This window comes from Centroberyx affinis, unplaced genomic scaffold (assembly GCF_046629955.1).
Source record: "Centroberyx affinis isolate AG114_WGS23_722 - 3 ecotype Tasmania unplaced genomic scaffold, CSIRO-AGI_Caff_v1 ptg000960l_1, whole genome shotgun sequence".
In the NCBI taxonomy this organism is placed as follows: Eukaryota; Metazoa; Chordata; class Actinopteri; order Beryciformes; family Berycidae; genus Centroberyx; species Centroberyx affinis.
Window position 1 is genome coordinate 105,976 of NW_027279532.1, and position 17,410 is coordinate 123,385.

The following is a 17,410-nucleotide window of genomic DNA, read 5'->3' on the forward strand; positions in this document are numbered from 1 at the left end:
ATGTTGTATTCTATATTATGTGATTTCATGCTTGATTTTCTAAATCACAAAAAAGTAGTATCAAACTGATGCAAGTTATTTTGTTCTTCTGTGTTTTTTAGGTTGACATAAATTTTTACATCAATATATATGTATATATAATATACATATATTTGATATAAATAGTATCAAACTGAGATGTTATATAAACAATGTCTTTGGAAAAAATACGATTTTTTTTTTAACATAATTGTTTATTTCATAATTGATTGTTGTTCATGCTGGTTGTTTGCCTTGTGATGATCGCTGACTGGAGTTCACCCACCATTTTATTTAACTCTGTATCACAGCTGGAGCACGATGGGACCCCAACAAGCACCTATTGAATTCCAAAGGGACTTTCTCATAAAGGCTATATTTAGAAATAGTTCATAACTCCTAATCATTTTCTCAAAAGACACTAGAGATGACACAAAAAAACTTCGGAAGTACCCTTTTGCAGATGTGTGGCAGTATTCCCCACGGATTCTGTGCATACCGCTGGAGAAAATAAAAGTCCTCCCCTCCAGCCCTTCACTGTATATTCCCATCCCCCACTGTGTATGAATCTGGATGTCACTAACTACGCTGCTTTGGACAAACCAGTGAAGCAAACCACCACTGTCAAGCTAGCCAGAATAACAAAATAGGATTTCCGGCCACAACCTTCAAACTAAAACCATTATTGAAAACGTTTTTTGAGTGATACAAAGTTCCAAAATGAAAATAAACAATAAATGTGAGGGACAATCTTTAGTAATTGAAGAAAGTAAGTGTTGTTTTTATTGAACTTTTCACGACGTATTTACATAGCAATATAGGCCTGTATAAATTTCCCGCTTTTACTTTGAAGGCAAAACTGTTTGTTTCTGGTCTTAGTCTGACTAACTCTAGCTAACTTGGCGCAGCTAAACAAACCTTCGAGAACACAGCAGCGTCAAGCTAGCTAGATTTAGCTAGAATAAGACCGGAAGTTTAGTGATTTTGAAGTAAAATTGCGCATAAGAGTGGCCACAACATCTAAAGTAAGTATTGGGGGAATATCACATCAAAATAGTCAGAAGAATCATTAAAATATATATGAATGAAACTACAGCTGACAAATGGACGATAGCAACATTGTGCTGTACTACGGTGCATGGCGTTTCAAATGGCTCTTGTTTTTAAATGTATGAGCGGATGTTGTCTGTGTGTATTGTGGAGGGCTTGACACTAGTGGAGGGACCCGCCAGCATTAAACGAAAGGAAATACTGTCTATTACACTGAACTTGGAATATATAAGACACGGTGCAACGCGACAACAACATCCCTTTACACATTGGGGTGAGTGTGATTTCCACGTTATGTTTCTTGTGTTGGAAACAGATGTTGTCTCCTAGGATGGTGCAAATGTAGGCTATTTCAGTGCAAATATAAAAAAAAAAAGATGGGACATGCAGAGTGGAAATGAGTCCAGTCTAGGCTACTATAGATGCGCAGCAAGCCAGGTGACAAGGTTGATATTATATTTTTGTAAAACGTGACCAAATGCAGGTACAAGATAATGCAGCGGATCCTTTTACTTTACAAACGACGGACACGGCAGATTCGGACGGGCTAAAATCACTGACGACCTCACAACAATTTGTTCGCATTACTGGACGTCCCTAGCCCCGATACGTGCAATACTCTCGTATGAAGATACGTCATGCCAAACTGCATTAAAAATCTGGCAATTTAACGTGGCCTTGCTTGTCGGCATGAGTACATACCCCATAGGATATCACTTAAGACGTTTTCTGAATAGCTAGCAACCGCTCTTCAATTCGGCATACATATAATCAACCGATATGCATTTTATTTTAATAAAACATCAGCTTGGTTTGTCTGTTATTCCCACATTCTTCTACCAAAATACACCACTGAGGGCGGTACCGAGCAGTGCGCACCAATTCAAAAAGTAGAAATTTTATTGAAATAAAGTGCTTCTTGGTGGATTATATGTCTGCCGAAATGAATAGTGGAAGCCACTAATTCAGAAAAACATCTTGAGTTATATTTTGTCGGGTTTATACCTTGCGTTAATCAAGGTCACATTAAATTGCCAGATTTTTGAATGGTGTTTGGCGTGAATTCCTCTCCATAAAATAGAGAACAGTACCCTACGTATCAGGGCTAGGGACGTCCCAGGTACAACCGGTCCGGACTGGGGCTTATGTGTGTGACAGTTGAGGTTGGAGTGCTCATTAATATACATGTAAAGGCGACTGAATCCCTTTGGATGCATCAGTAAAAACAGGACCGGGTCTGGATGAGCGGCTATACTGAACATTTTTCCCCCCCAACAGCAGCAGCAGAGACGTGCGGCTCAAAATGGTGTCGGTAGTTTTCACAGTGTGTGACCATTTTAAAGGCAAGTGAAATGCCGAGTGAATTACTGTATTTCCACCACTACACCCGCATACCAGAAAGAGCAAGTGAGGAACTAATAGGAATCCTATAATGCATTTTAGATACAAGATATCACAGCAAAACTGCAAGTCCCTACAGCAGTGATTCTCAACCTTTTTCATATCAAGGACCCCTAATTCAGTCCACATTATTTGATGATAATTTGTTTTTTGGAAATATTTTTATTGTAAGATGATTTTTGTCCAGAACCTAGAAACTATGATCAAAACAGTCATTCTTCTACATTCTCTAACTGTGTTAACTTCTTGTAAATTAAATTATGGTGAAGTTTAATAATTTATCAATTTGCTGGGGACCCCCTGGAACCCCCTCAAGGGCCCCTGGTGGTCCCCGGACCCCCACGTTGAGAACCGCTGCCCTACAGGAATATTATAAGAATATAGTGATACCATATGAGATATAAAAAAAAAAAAGGTATGATTGGGTCACCATAAAGTCACATTTGGGTACCACAGACACACTTTAATTCCCTATAGGAATATTAGTGATATCATAGGAGATGAAAAATATAATCAAGGCCACTATAAAATCACTGTTGAGTACCACAAGTCCCAATAGGAATATTATAGTGATTTTTTTAATTTGTTTTTTGTTAAGGACAGCAGGTAAAAATGCATTTCAAGTTCCATTCAATCTATCAAACTGCACTACCAATAAGAGTTGGCATCTGTGAGTTAGTTTTGGATGCACCAGGGGTCCTTGAGGGGGTTCAAGGGGGTCCCCAGTCAAATTGATGAATGGTGATGAATTTACAAGAAGTTAACACAATTGGAGAATGTAGAAGAATTACTATTTTGATAATAGTTTCACTGTTATCTTGTTTTCTACCTACAATACAGATAGTCATGGGATTCTGGAGAAAATCATATCTAACATTAAAAATATTCACAGATTTGGGTCCAAGAGACAAAATCTCATCAAATGGGGGTTCGTGGCCTCGATGTGGACTAAATTACAGGGTCCTTGATATGAAAAAGGTTGAGAATCACTGGTCCACTTGAACCCAGTCCTCTGATTAAAGGACAGTCTCCCGACTCATTACGCCACCCCGCTGTCAGTAATGGCAAGTAAAAAAAACTAGGAAAGACTAGTTTCATGTATAAAAAGTTGAAAGGTTAAAAGCTTAGTTTGACAAGAAACTGGGTGGATCTTTTCAGTGGGCATGGACACAACACTAACTCAAGGAATACACGTAAGTTTTTGATAGATTGTCCCGCTGGCCAAGTTTGCTGTGAAGCGATGAGAAACAGACACCAAAATCATCCACGTGTCCCCCGGTAGATCGTTGGCTCCGGTGCCCCGCGCTAACACGTAAGCATGCTAAACTTAGTGTACTCCTTTAAGAGCTCGGCCTATATTTGACATCTCTCTAGAGGGCCTTATTGAGACAAAAGCCTGAGAATCTGGTGTTCTGTTCTAGCTGATGGCAGATCCGTGTGCAGCATTACGCCACTGAAGGAAACATAGGACAAAGAGCTTTGCTAACTTATCGTTCTAAAATTTGAATGGACCACTTGGCATTGGGAAAAGGAGTATTGTTGTGTTTGTAGAGCGTTTCTGTGTCCTTATAAATGTGCTTTAAAAACATGTAATGCATAACTTTTGATGCGCTATTTTTTCCCTTCACTAGTACCAATCTAGTACCAATTTTTTAATCAGTGGCCAAAACAATTGTACATCTTTAAAACAGTATAAATTCAACTTATTTGTCTTGAGTAGTGCAATTTACAAGCCTGGCAAGCTGGACATATGAATCAAGCTTGTGGTGGAAAGAGATTGAATCCTATCTGGAACATTGCTTGCCTTAGACTCACACAGCAACTACCCAACAATGGACTTCAAACGCATGACACAAATTTCTGTTGGCAACCTTGTGCTTCCCAAGTTAATGTCAAACTGTAAATTTTTAAAGCCTCACTCTGCAATTTCAGTATGGTCCCCCCCCCCCCCCCCGAGCTGTTCATACAGGGACATACAGGGATTGGCTGTGTTTTTCACTAGTGCTAGAATGAAACAGTTAAAGCTGCACCAGGCAAGACTTTTATGTAAAAATCCAGCCGTCTTATCTTCTAAACCTCAAAGTGAGGCTGCAGCAGAGAGGAGCGTCCCATCCCCCTTTGATTGATGCTCCCTGGATTTGCCCTATTTGCCCAAATTAAATTCTGGTGTCGTTATGGACACTGGTGGGAAATCTTCTCCACACAGGAAGTGATGAATCTGAACTTCAGAGCTAGATCCAAAACATACTTTTTTTAAAAAAATTCTTTATTTAGGGATAACAGGGATTTAAATTACCAGAGACATATATCAATAGAGATATTGATAAGAAGAGGTTTTATATCATTATGCACATGTAAAATTTTCCTCTTTCCTTCCCGAAATCCTTCTAAATTTTTTTTATTCATTACAACAATTGTAGGTTTCTAGAACTTTGTACAGGCTGAGAAAGGTAGGTGTGTATATATGGAGTTGGGAGAGGTTTTGACAAATCAAATATGGGGAGAGACAAAAGAGGGAGGTAGGAGACCAGAAAAAACAATGCTGAGTTTTGTTAATAAAAATAAAACAACAAAAACAGATTATTCATTTGTCCCTTCCACAAAATCTGGCCGCACATAAGAGACCCATTTCGATATCATCTCGTTACGTTTAACGTCAATAAGACTTCATTTCTCTTCAGTAACACTTCATTTCAATTCAGTAACATTTAAACTCAATTAACTGAAGTAGCTCTTCGCCTCAGTCAGCCTTGGTTAGCCTAAAAGAAAAGACAGTCCTTGCTAGATGACATCCACACGTAACCGTACAGCTAGTGTTAAGCTAAGCTAACATTTTACTTTAAGGATTTTTAAGGATTTCTCTTCCTGCTTCAGGTTGACAGGTCTCAAAGGAGGTTTGTGATCATTTCAAATTTCTATCCTACTTTATTAAAAACGGGCTGTCCGACTTAGCTAGGTCTGATAAAGTGGCAAAATTCGTAAACAACATTATCTTGTAATATTTAAAAAAATACTTCTCTAAATATTATGCACTTTTATGACAAGTTTTGGCACAGTGCAATTATGGCCTTTAGACATGGGCCGATATTCGAAGATATTGAATATTGCGATATTTTCGGTGGTAATGAATATCACCATTGTTTCCTCCAATGCTTGAATAGTAAGATCAAATTTCTAGCCTGTTAATAGCCTAGAAATTTCATGTAGTTTAGAAGAAATAAAAGAAAATACCGAAATGAAAAAAAAAAAAAACTTGCGATATTTTTGGTGGGACAGCATTGCGATATCAAATTTTAGATATCGCCCAAGCCCAAGTTATGTCACAGATATTTTGTGCTTTGGGAGTCCGCTTCCTTTCTGAAGTTTGCTCCCCACCCCCCTCTTAACAACCATGCCATGTGATTTTGATCATACTGCTATTGGTCAGTCACATTAATGTTGATTTTTATTTACCAGTCAAACAAATATACCAAAAAAGCTTGAGGTGTCCCATTTTGTACGATGCCCCACTTGCCGAATTCACCCTAATTTATGGTCCATAAATCATTAAGTAGATGATGCAACTAATGGAAAACAACAAATGTTTTAAATTAAAAATGCTCAACAAAAGCCTCAAAAGAAGGGGAATTCAGTTGTTCACCATGGGAGCGTATCTTTGTTCCCAGGGTCCTATGTTCCCCAGATTTATATGGCACATAATGGGAACATGACAAAGGGTCCTATGTTCCCAGGGTCCTATGTTCCCCAGTTCTACATATGTGCTCTCCCAGGGTCCTATGTTACCACGGTCCTATGTTTAACCCTAAAAAAGCCCTTCTGTTATGTGGAACAGTTGTGGTCAGAGCTCTGGGTAAACATCTACATACAACCAACCTAACCCTAAACCCTAACCCTAACCCCAACTAACCATATTAAGCAAATACAGAGCTGGGGAACATCTTTTTCAGGTTCCCATTATGTGCTATATAGAGCTGGGGAACATAGGACCCTGGGAACCTAGGACCCTGGGAACATAGGAATGACTCCTTCACGACTAACACCAACGTCAGCACAAAGTCATGGATCAGGAACGTCATCTGAGGCCTTTCAGAAGAGATGAGCAAGGCCAGTATTCACTGTGATGAAACGTTCAATCGGCGTTCAGGCAAGTCATTTTTACTTTTGCGTCTCCCCAAAAAAAAACCCTGGAGGAACTTCAAGCTGGGCATTCCAGAGGTTTAGCCTTCTTCTGCCGTCCTACCCACCAATTTAAAAGCAGAGACGGAGAGAGAGAAAGAGCGATGAACCGACACGCCTGGGGCTACGACCCAACGGAGCAAATCCCTTGTCTCTCTGTCTTTAAAGATACAAGTGGGAGGTGGAGATTTTCTCTCCCTTTCTCTTCTCCCCCTTCTGCGGTTTTTATTTATATCATGCTCTATTATTCCATTTGTATGACTCTCTTTGTTTTCTTCCCTGCTGGGTTACATTGAGCTCCCTAAGCCACGGCAGGCCCCTTAAATCACATAGCCACAACTAATCTCGGCCCGTCTTCTATTTCAAGTCCCCGTTTTTGTAGGAGGGTATTCACGGCCATCTTACCTCACTTATCGTCTACGATTATAGACCCGGTTGTTTTATTTTCAATTGTCAAGCAATTTTCATAAACCGTAAGATACCTCAAGGAGTGGATGCGTGCCTTAAGATTATGTTCAGCTGACGTCTTTGCTTGACATTGCTTAGGTAGCCCGAGGTGCTACTTCCAAGGCAACGTGCACACAAAGCTCTCTCAGTTCCCCTTTATCGCAGATCAGCATACACACGATTTAAATAAACACCCACCGCTCCCGGCAAATCACAGCTGTGATTAATACTGGAACCAGTCGCCCCTGCTGGGGATTTGGCAACCGGTCAGCAAATATGATGCACACCTCGCTCCTCCGACTTGCAACACTCCAGCCTGTCAGGAATCAAGCTTTAAATCGGGATGGTCCTGTTGCTTGAGAAACATTAGGTTCCTTGGTTCAGCTTGTAACTTGTTGGCGGCAAAGTGGCCCGGTGGTTAGAGGGACCGTCCCATAAAAGGCAGCTCACGGAATTAATCCTTACTCAGCAGACATTCCTGTCGAAGTGTTCTTGAGCAAGACACGGAACCCCAGTATCTGCTCACTCATCGCTCTGGATAAGTCGGCTAAATGCCTGGGGCCGGATTCACAAAACCCTCTTAAGAAAAAAAATCTTCTCAAGTGCCATTTTTTTTCTTAACTTTAGTCTTAAGGAAAAAAAAAAAGGAAAAAATGCTATTCTCAAAAACAGTTCTTATATATTTTCTTAACTTTCTTCTTATGTTTCTTCCTAAGAAAAACTTAGGAATAAATGGTATTCTTGAAATGAAAGTTCTCAAATTTGTTCTTGATTATTTTCTTAACTTTAAGAAAGCCCTTCAGCTTTCTTAAAATTCCTACAGTGAAAAGGTAAGCCTCCAATATCATATATTTAAACACATTTTAGACAAGTAGGTTATAGTTCAAAGTCTTCATAGGTTCCCCTGCACCTAACATTAAGATGAACATTTATTGTAAAGCTTTATTTGGTGTAGGGCCAGGTAGGCCTCTGTCTCATGTCTGTTGAAATTAAGCTAGCAAATTTTACAGTTACCAACAGCAACCAATGTTTAAATCTTTTCATATACTTCATTAGTTGTACTTGCCCTAAATAGGTTTTTCCCCAATTGTTTTGTAGATGGAAGCACTTTGGGTTGCTTCCTAGCCTTGTCTCCTAGCCTCCTAGCCTTGTCTCCTAGCCTCAATGGTAGTAATCCTAAAGTTTATTAACCAGAATTAATTCAGGCCCTATTTTGATAAGTTCTTAAGTAGGAAAATTAAAGATATTCGTAAGAAATGAGACTGTTACTAAGAAAATACTGAGGAATTGCACTTAAGAGACTTCTTAAGAACTTCCTAAATTTTCCTCTTATGTCATTTCTTAAGACCTATCTTAAGAACACATTGGTGAATCCGGCCCCTGAATTGTAAATGTTCGAGTCTTGAAATAGTTCTTACAAACCCCTTGACAGCGCAGAGGTAGTAGGGCCTATATGTTGGTTTAGATTTGGCACGTTGGCTAGTGCATGCTGGGAGCTGGCCAACTGTTGCCATGTTAAGGCTGTGAATGGAACTTTGTTATTGTACACCATATTGTCCGCATGATGCAGTTTGATTGATTACGTATTTATTGTAGAATTGAATCATCCCTTCCCTAGAATCATCCCTTCCCAGAATAAAACACTGGGGGGAAACACTAAATGCTTGTCATTTTTTGGAATTATTTTGGCCTGAATATGTTCATATTTGAAGTACCAGCCTTCAAAAACCCATTTTAGTCGAACGCTAGTGTACCACTACTACACTCTGATTAAAACTTAAGAACCAAGCTCTGCTGCCACTCTGAGTAGTCTAGATCCTGTATGCATGAATCCTGATATGGATATGCACATAGTGTACTGCAGTATATGACCTGTGGCCGGAGTTTGAGAGTGAACCACGGCTATCCAGTGGTCAAAGGACATGAAGTGGAAGGGTTTGGTCAGAGGAAAGTGCCTGACTGGCTCGATGGAGTCTTCATGATGGCAAGCCATGTATGAGGGAATGTGAACTCTCTTTCACCCCAGTTGTCCCCTGGGCCAACCTCCCTGATTCCGCCTTAGGCAGAGGATACAGAGAGATAACCACACACACACACGTACACACTGCGTTGTGTGTATGCCCTGACTGAGGCGAGAAGTGTGGCTGACTGGGGGATGATTTTCAATATTGAGGAGAAGAGTTTCAAGCGTCTTCGGTTCTCCAAACCGAGAGTGAACAAAGCAGGATTTATATTATATGACCCAACTCTACAAAGATAGAGCTTCGGTTCCTTTGCTCCGCTCCATCATTCCCTTCAGAGTCCTCCTTCAAGTCTTGTTCAGCTTAGCTCAGAGAGACGGAAAGAGAGAGAGAGACAAACCAAAACCCACAAAACAGTAGCCTAATAAATCCAATAAAAGCACACTGTAAGACAAATCTGACTTGGGCATCATGCCAGTCGGATACAGTAGAAGGCTCTTATAATCATGATCAAAAATCCTTTTTAATTATTACTTTGGCTCATTACCTGTGAATGATTGTGTATTAGTGTGTGTGTGTGTGTGTGTGAGAGAGAGAGAGAGAGAGACAGAGAGAGTAAAAGTGTGAGTTGGAGTATTCCTTTAATTGCCAAATTACTGTATGTTCATTGTATTACACAATTAGTGATTGTTATTTTCTTGGCTGTCCCAACTGCATCTACAGTAAATTCTATTCTTAAAGGGTCTAGAGTGAGTGTTCAGTAATTTCATTAACAGTTCTAATTTCTATTCTTTTTTTTTCTTTTTTTTACATTTCTGAATGTTTTTTTTTTTTAGTAGGTAGTATTGGTACCAAAGATCAGCCAGTAGCAGATGGCAATTTCAGTAGCATGCTTTTTACCATTAGATGTCAGGCTTTACACAGATTTGGGTTTGGTGTTTATAGATTTGACATCATCAACTGTCATCACAAGACAGACAACATGGCAAACATTAATAGAACATTTTAAGAACTTCGACAGGGATGATGGGATCTACCATTGATAAACATGGAGGTTAAGAGATTAGCTCAAACATATCAAGGCTAAGATACTAGGCATGGGAGATACAAGATTTGTCAAATAAATGTTTTACTGTCAGTTGCCTAGCCACAAAGATGCCATCTCAGATACTTTTTAAATGTATATTTTGTATCTGTCCGATTTGAATAGGTGATTCTCAACCTTTTTCATATCAAAGACCCTTAAATTAGTACACATTGGGGCAACGGACCCCCATTTGATGAGATTTTTTCTCTACCTAAATCTGAGAATATTTGTATTTTTAGATCTGATTTTGTCCAGAATTCCATGACTTATCTGTATTGTAGGTAGAGAGATAACAGAGAAACTATGATCAAAACAGTCATTTGTCTAAATTCTCTAATTGTGTTAACTTCTTGTAAATTAAATAATGCTGAAGTTTAACAGTTGCTGGGGACCCCCTGAAACCCTCTCAAGGACCCCTGGTGGTCCCCGGACCCCACATTGAGAACCACTGCTGTAAATTACAGGAGATTGTTTCTTCTCTCTAATTCCAAGATTACTATAGCAACAAATAATTGAAAAAGCAAGTACTGATTCAACATAAGCCCTATAAAACAGGGTTAACAGGGTCTTCTCAACCTGGCACATGCCAAGTTTCCTTAGCCAAGAGAGACACAGAAGTGTGATTCTACCTGACACTATTGAGAGTATACTGAGAGTATTATGGGCTGTTGTTGGAGTGCTTCAGTTTGACCCAATTTGATACAGACACTTTTGTATGGGGGATCTGTTATTCTCTTGTCCTCTGTAATAAGCAGAGTGGAATGCCCGTGTATTCCTTGGAAATGTGTACTGCCGAACGCCCCCCCAAGACATGTCGCAAAGATGGCAGAAGGCCTAACTTGCGTGTTGCTCATAGGTCAGACCAACAGCTCAGCTCCAAGTGCTAATGGGTTTGAAAATGACCGTGACTGACTTTCCCTTGGCTCTGCTCTGGAGGGAAAGAAAATGAGGAGGAGATGAGAGTCATGCTGCCTGGTGGAGTCTTCAATGTAAACTTTCATTTGGCTCAATGAATACAACAAAAAGAAAGCGAGAATGGATGCATCTTGTGTCCGTAGTATGTTTGGATATGATTTAGCTGGTGCTACATTTGCACCTGACATTACAATGCGTCTACATATCGAAATCTGATTTTCCTCACCAAAATGCAGATTTCCATGTACGCTACTTCATATAGTAATATAATCATCACTTCTAATTGACAGTAAACGCCTCATCTTGCTTGTTTCCCACCCAGAAGTATCCATTTTGGACAAGTATGTTGCTATCCAAGCTGCCTGCCACCTGTCTGATTTGCGTGCAATTCTTGGTTGGGTACATGCATGAACGTTTGTTGTGGTTAAAGTCGGCAAATTTGCCTCTTACCTTCCCAGGAGATGGTTCGGGTGATCAGATCTTCAATCCGACTTGGGTGCATTCATACCTAGATTTTAAGCATTTTTGCTCTATCCAGTTATCACCCAGGATCATTTGTAACGCAGGTGGAAGGTCATTCATCCCTAACCTCCATGTGGAATATGTGGGGCCTTCGTGACAGGACTTTGTGATCCTATACAATGCATTTCTGTTGATGGTGACAATTGGCGAGGTTTTTATTGGTGGCTTGACCATCGACTGATTCCTTTAAAAGCACTGAAAGATGCTCCACTGCTTGCATTACGTTCGCGTTGTCGCATTGTGTCCGATGGCTGCGTCAAAGCTAAAAAATTGCAGAGGTTCAATTCTCGATCTGATCCGCGCGTTCTCCCTCACTGAAATAAAGAGAAAGCTGATATTGGTTGTTTTCTGGTATCCATTCACAACGCCACGCACCCTGTGGAGCAGGGAGAACGTCAGATTGACGCAACGCTGGCAGTGGAGCTCGAACAAAGGTGTTCACTGTGTTCTCTCAGTGTCTTTGGTTCAAATCTGGCACATGACCTTTGTCCCACGTCATCCCCTCTATCACTCCAATCTTTCCTGTCATTCTCCACTGTGTGCTCTCCAATAAAGCAGAAATCTTTAGAGAGGAATTGCCACACTCCAGTCATCTCCGCACATTCCGCATTTATCAAAAGGTTAGCCCAAGGGCTGAGATGCCGGATGAGGCTTCGCCAGAAAATGAGTGGGGAAAAAGACTGAAAAGATAGAACTCTGTTATAAGACAAGTTGTCTGTGGGGAATCTCAAGGCATTATATAGTTACCAAAGGTTTGTGGGTTTTGTGTGTGTGTTGGAGGGATGTATTGACAGGGTCAGGTTTGTCACTCAGAGCTGGATTTGATTTTTGTGTGAGGTTACAGCTGAAGATTAGGTTACAGTAGTGTAGGTCATTGCTGTTCCATTGAAGGTCATGACGAGGATGCTGCAAAATAAATTAGCTTGTGGGTCCAAGTATACTATGAGGAATTAAACTATCCATATGCTATCCATACACTCCAGTGGCATGATACGTTTCATAGGGTGTGTTCACACCAAGCATGTTTAGAGAGGTTTATTTGAACTCTGGAGCATTTACTCTTTACGCTTTAGTTCAGTTTGTTTGGGTTAGGGTTAGTCAAATGCCATTCAAACTTGTACGCACCAAATAACTGCATCCAGACGCCTGAAAATGTGGGACTCAGTCCTCTTCCAAGAGAACTACAATGCTGTTCGTTGGGAGTGAGAATGTAATCTGTGCAACTACAGGAAACGACTCCAAAATGCAAGGTTTTATGGGTATAAGGAGACGGATGTTGACATCTGATAGCTAGCAGTTCCTCATGCTTGGACAGCGGCGCCATGCCATTGTTCCCACGGCCCATTATTCCGAAACCCTGATAGTCCGAAAACGCCATGCCTGGCTCCATCCACAACCGTGGCTTCTGACAGCCTTGACCGTAAGCTTGCTCTAACCCTAACCTCAGTGACCCCATGCCTCAACCTAACCACCTCCGGGATAACGGGCTGTCGGACAAACGGGCTTTTGGACAAACGGGCTTTTGGTCCAATGGGTGGACATTTTTCGGACTATTGGGTTTTCGGAATAATGGGCCATCGGAACAATGGGCAGTCCCCTGGAAAACCTAGCATAATGAAATGAAGCCTTATGCTCATATTCAGCTATTTCAGACCACATCTCTAACCTGGCGGGATGACAGGTTACCAAAACTACTACCGAATCTCAACGAACTAAACACAAAAATGCACATGGTTTGGACCAGAGACTTTGAAATGTAGGCGTGATCGCAACCTTAAACTACCCATAGTGTGTCAGCTTGAATGCATCGCTTCCGCCCCCACCAACAGTTCTTCATTTGCACCGGTGTCACGCTCTGTTTATGCCTTTGTTATGACCTTCCTTTGCTTTGGTCCAACTGCCATGACTTCTCTCACTCTCTCCTTGTCTCTTTCTCTGTTTATGCTACAATCACATTTGCCTGCTTTTTTTGCTTATCTGCTGCTGTTGCACTTAAAATTTCCTTTGCTCTTTAATTTCACAGACTTACGTTGCCATTTCCTCACTAGCATTGCCATGACTATGGCGAGCGGGCTCCACACCGACCAATTCAGTTTCTTGTACCAACCCGAAAGTGCTCAGAACCTGAAGAGGTCAGTGTAGAAAAATGTTGTGTTTTAACTCCCCAACCCCTAATGTGTTGAATGTGTTGATCCTAGGCATCCATTGTGTTTCTGTTGGGTTCGAAATATTTAATATGAAAGCATGATATCAACTCATATTTGATCTTTGATCTGTTTTCTGTGAAGTAAAGGTGTGCGCACCATATAATGTGAATCTTCTTTGGAAACTCTTTCTTTACTAATATGTGTAGCACAACCAGGTCTCCGCAGCTCAAAATGGGCCCTTGAGTAACATTTTTTCCCAGGAACAAAAATGACCCTTCACCTTTAAAGCTACTAAAGTGTCACCTTGATGCTGACCAAGACTAAGGGGGATCTCCTCCACCGATCAGACAACTCTTCTGAAATTTACAAGTTTTATCCACAAGCCACATTGACTACATTGACTACTAGGGCTGAACAATTAATCAAAATTTTATCGAAATCACAATATGGCCTACCGCAATTTTCAAATCGCAGGAGGTGCAGTATTTGTTCAAGGCGAAATGTGTGTCAAAATAGCATTTTAAATGAAATATTGTGGTGCTGCAGAGATGTCCTGGCCTACACATCATATTCTACAGACTTAAGAAAACATCTTTGTTTGGTACAGATCCCCGCAAAAATCATACCATAATGATTTTAATACATTTTTCAATGAAAATGAGAATAATGATGTAAAAATTGTCATTCCCTCTAATATCGCAAATCATATCGCAATTGCAATATCAGTCAAAATAATCGCAATTAGATATTTTTTGAAAATCGTTCAGCCCTATTGACTACTATTAACTACACTATTGAATTGATGTTGGACAATTGGTCACATTACATAATTCAATACATTTTGTATCATGTTACCAAAAGGAGCAGGAATTTTCTTTCTCCCCCATCTCTTTTTAGTTCTGTAGGAAACCCCCACCTTTCTGGATAGAGCCATAAAAGTCCTAAATCCATAAGTTCTTTTCATTCTTGGTTTAGTCCTGTTCTCTACTTTGTATTTCCTAATGTCTCCAATGAGTTTTTAGAATAGTGTGAATTATATACAAAATTGGTTAATCAGATATGCTTAAGTGTTTTAATTATCCTCCCAATAGTTGGACCCAGTTATTCCCCTGGGACCACACTGCTACCTGAGGTCTGATTATATTTACCCATTCTTGACCCCCACATCGATAATTACGTTCTATTTCATTGTTTCCCTATATCAACCACCACAAGTTACTATGTATTCGTGATTTAAATATTAAGATTATAAAGTAGCCTATGTATCTAGGCTATTCTGCTAAAAACAGCTCAGTTCACAGCAAAGTTTGAACAGTGAAAGTTGTTTCATGTAATGATTTTATGCAGTCCATAAGTGTTTGTTTACAGGGTTCATAATGTTCACCAATTGACAACAGTAATTGGTTGAGTATGTAAAATCCAAATGTGTTATTCTAAAACTTTATCATTACATAGGCTGGTTACTAAAGTAGTTGAGAGATCCTCATGTGTCTCTCTGTCATGGGCGTTGCCTGTCTCCAGAACAAAGAAATGTAGGCGGAATCTCCAAAACCTTTTTACACTGCAAACCCCGCCTTGGAATTCGGAACAACTATAAAACTCTGAGTTCTTTGTCACCTTGTGTGCTTCATGCCCCGAGCTTCATGCTGGAAGCTACGATGCAGATCCAAACTTAGAGAACTAAGTGCTTCACGCCCCGAGCCCTCTATGCCAGAGGCCAGGAACGCCGACACCAACTCCAAGACCAACAAGCCAAGACTTAGGCCACATCCACACTAATACGTTTTCGTTTTAAAACGCATAACTTTTGCTACGTTTACGCCTAGCGTCCACACTACTCCAGCGTTTTTTCAGACCCCTAAAACGGAGACTTTTGAAAACACTGTTGACCCCGTTTTAGTTTGAAAGCTCTGGGATTGCGTTTGGGTTTGCGGGCGGAAACGGAGACTTTTGAAAACGATGACGCAGACGCCCACGTTCGCTTCGATTGGGTCTTATCAGTCACGACGTGTCCTTCCCTGATTTGTCACGCCCCTATCACGTGACCCTTTTCCGGAAGAAAACAAACGACATCATGACCGCCTTATACTCATGTGTTACTTTCAGTAACAGTTCCACCTCGTCATCGGTCCAAGCAAAGAAATCTCTGGTCGTACTTTTCGCCATTGCTGTTCTTCCTCCGTAGTATATTCTACAACTAATGGTGCCTTCAAATGGGGTCGTGTTTACCGTGTTCATGTGAAGAGTCCATATGAACGCCCCCCTCCTGTGGTATTCACGACTTCGGAAGTGGAAATTTTCTGAAAGCTCCGAGTTCACGAGTTGTGACGTGTTTGTTGACGTTTTCAGAAATGGCGGAGGCCATGGAAGTTCATTTTTCGGTGGATGGTAAGTTAATACATTGTCATTTTAGTCGTATAGAGTTTTTCTTAGTAATTTTATAATATGTCTGAGGAAAATGTTGATATTCCCAACGGCCTCATCTTTTTCCTCTGTCATTATGCCTTTGCATTTCCTGCATTACGTTACCCGCTCGCTAGCTAGCTAAATTGTTAGCCTCGGTGGCTTAGACGCCGACAGTAACACTAGCAGCGGTGCTCTCACCACTTAACCACTTGAACACCAAGCATATTGTGTACACGACTTAAGCAACCAACCGCAGAGTAGACAATCTGCTTCCTGTTTACACCGGCACGCGCATGCCCAGTGTACGTGAATGGTCATGTGATATGCGTTTTCAGGTGTGTTAGTATGGACGGAGATTATTTCTGAAACGCTCGTGTGGATGGAGATCGTTTTCATTTTAAAATGCCGTTTCAAAATTAAAACGTATTAGTGTGGATGTGGCCTTAGCACGATCGGAGTTTCAGATCTCGCTTCCTTGTAGCTACTCTTTGTCACTGATGTGATCCTGCCTTTTTACAAGCCGTTCACACTACGAAGTTGAGCCTCGCTTTTTAATAGCTATCATCACCAGAACCGTGAAGACTCTTACAAAGTTATTTTAAGAACGAGTTGTTAATCCGTTAATTAGTAAAAGTCAGAGAAGTTAAAAGCAGTCAACTCTCTCAGCTGACCACCGACCAGCCTGCCGAAGCCTCCTGCTCCATCCTGCCTGGAGTCCGGTCGACAGCGGAAAGCCAGGACATCCACCTGAAAGAGCGTCTTTTTCCAAAGACCCGCTCCACCTCCATCGTTCGCCGTTGCTAGGCGACCCGACTATTGCCGAGCTTACCCGACTCGCTGATCCTCGGGAAACCTGCTTCCACACGGTCGAAACCTCCCCATGGACCCGGCAAGTAGGCTGAAACATTTTCCATGTCTTTCTGCTGAGAGTTGATGCAAAAGCTTCACTAAAATTATCACTTCGTCCAATCAGGAAAGTTAGTATAGTCTGATTGATCCCTTAGAGCGACCCGCCTCGTTTATCCGGTTTATTGATCTAAATTGACATTACACTATTTACTGTTGCCAATAATTATCCCTAATTCTCATTTCATTTCATTCCAATATTCCTTTCCTTCTCATTTTATTTTCATTTCATTCTCATTTTATTTAATTCGCATCCAACCTATAGTTTAGTGTTTTAGTCTGGTTTATCATCTGTCCATTTGTCACACATTTCACGTTTCATGTAGGTAGGTGTGTCTTGTAGGTAGTTAATAAATATATTCATTCACTATAAA

General features: G+C 40.7%; 1 protein-coding gene across 3 annotated transcripts in view; it reads left to right on the plus strand.

Annotated features, from left to right (window-relative positions):
• Nucleotides 1-1,236: 1,236 nt before the first annotated feature.
• Nucleotides 1,237-17,410, plus strand: part of LOC139646210 (protein FAM168A-like) — a 51,482-nt gene continuing 35,308 nt past the window's right edge. For 2 of the 3 annotated variants that reach the window (XM_071522153.1, XM_071522154.1), the window contains exons 1-2: nt 1,237-1,342; nt 13,601-13,709. In XM_071522153.1, the coding sequence (XP_071378254.1) occupies nt 13,633-13,709 (77 nt within the window). In that variant the 5' untranslated portion in view covers nt 1,237-1,342; nt 13,601-13,632. The remainder of the gene's footprint in view (nt 1,343-13,600; nt 13,710-17,410) is intronic. The other variant, XM_071522155.1, reaches the window with a different exon arrangement.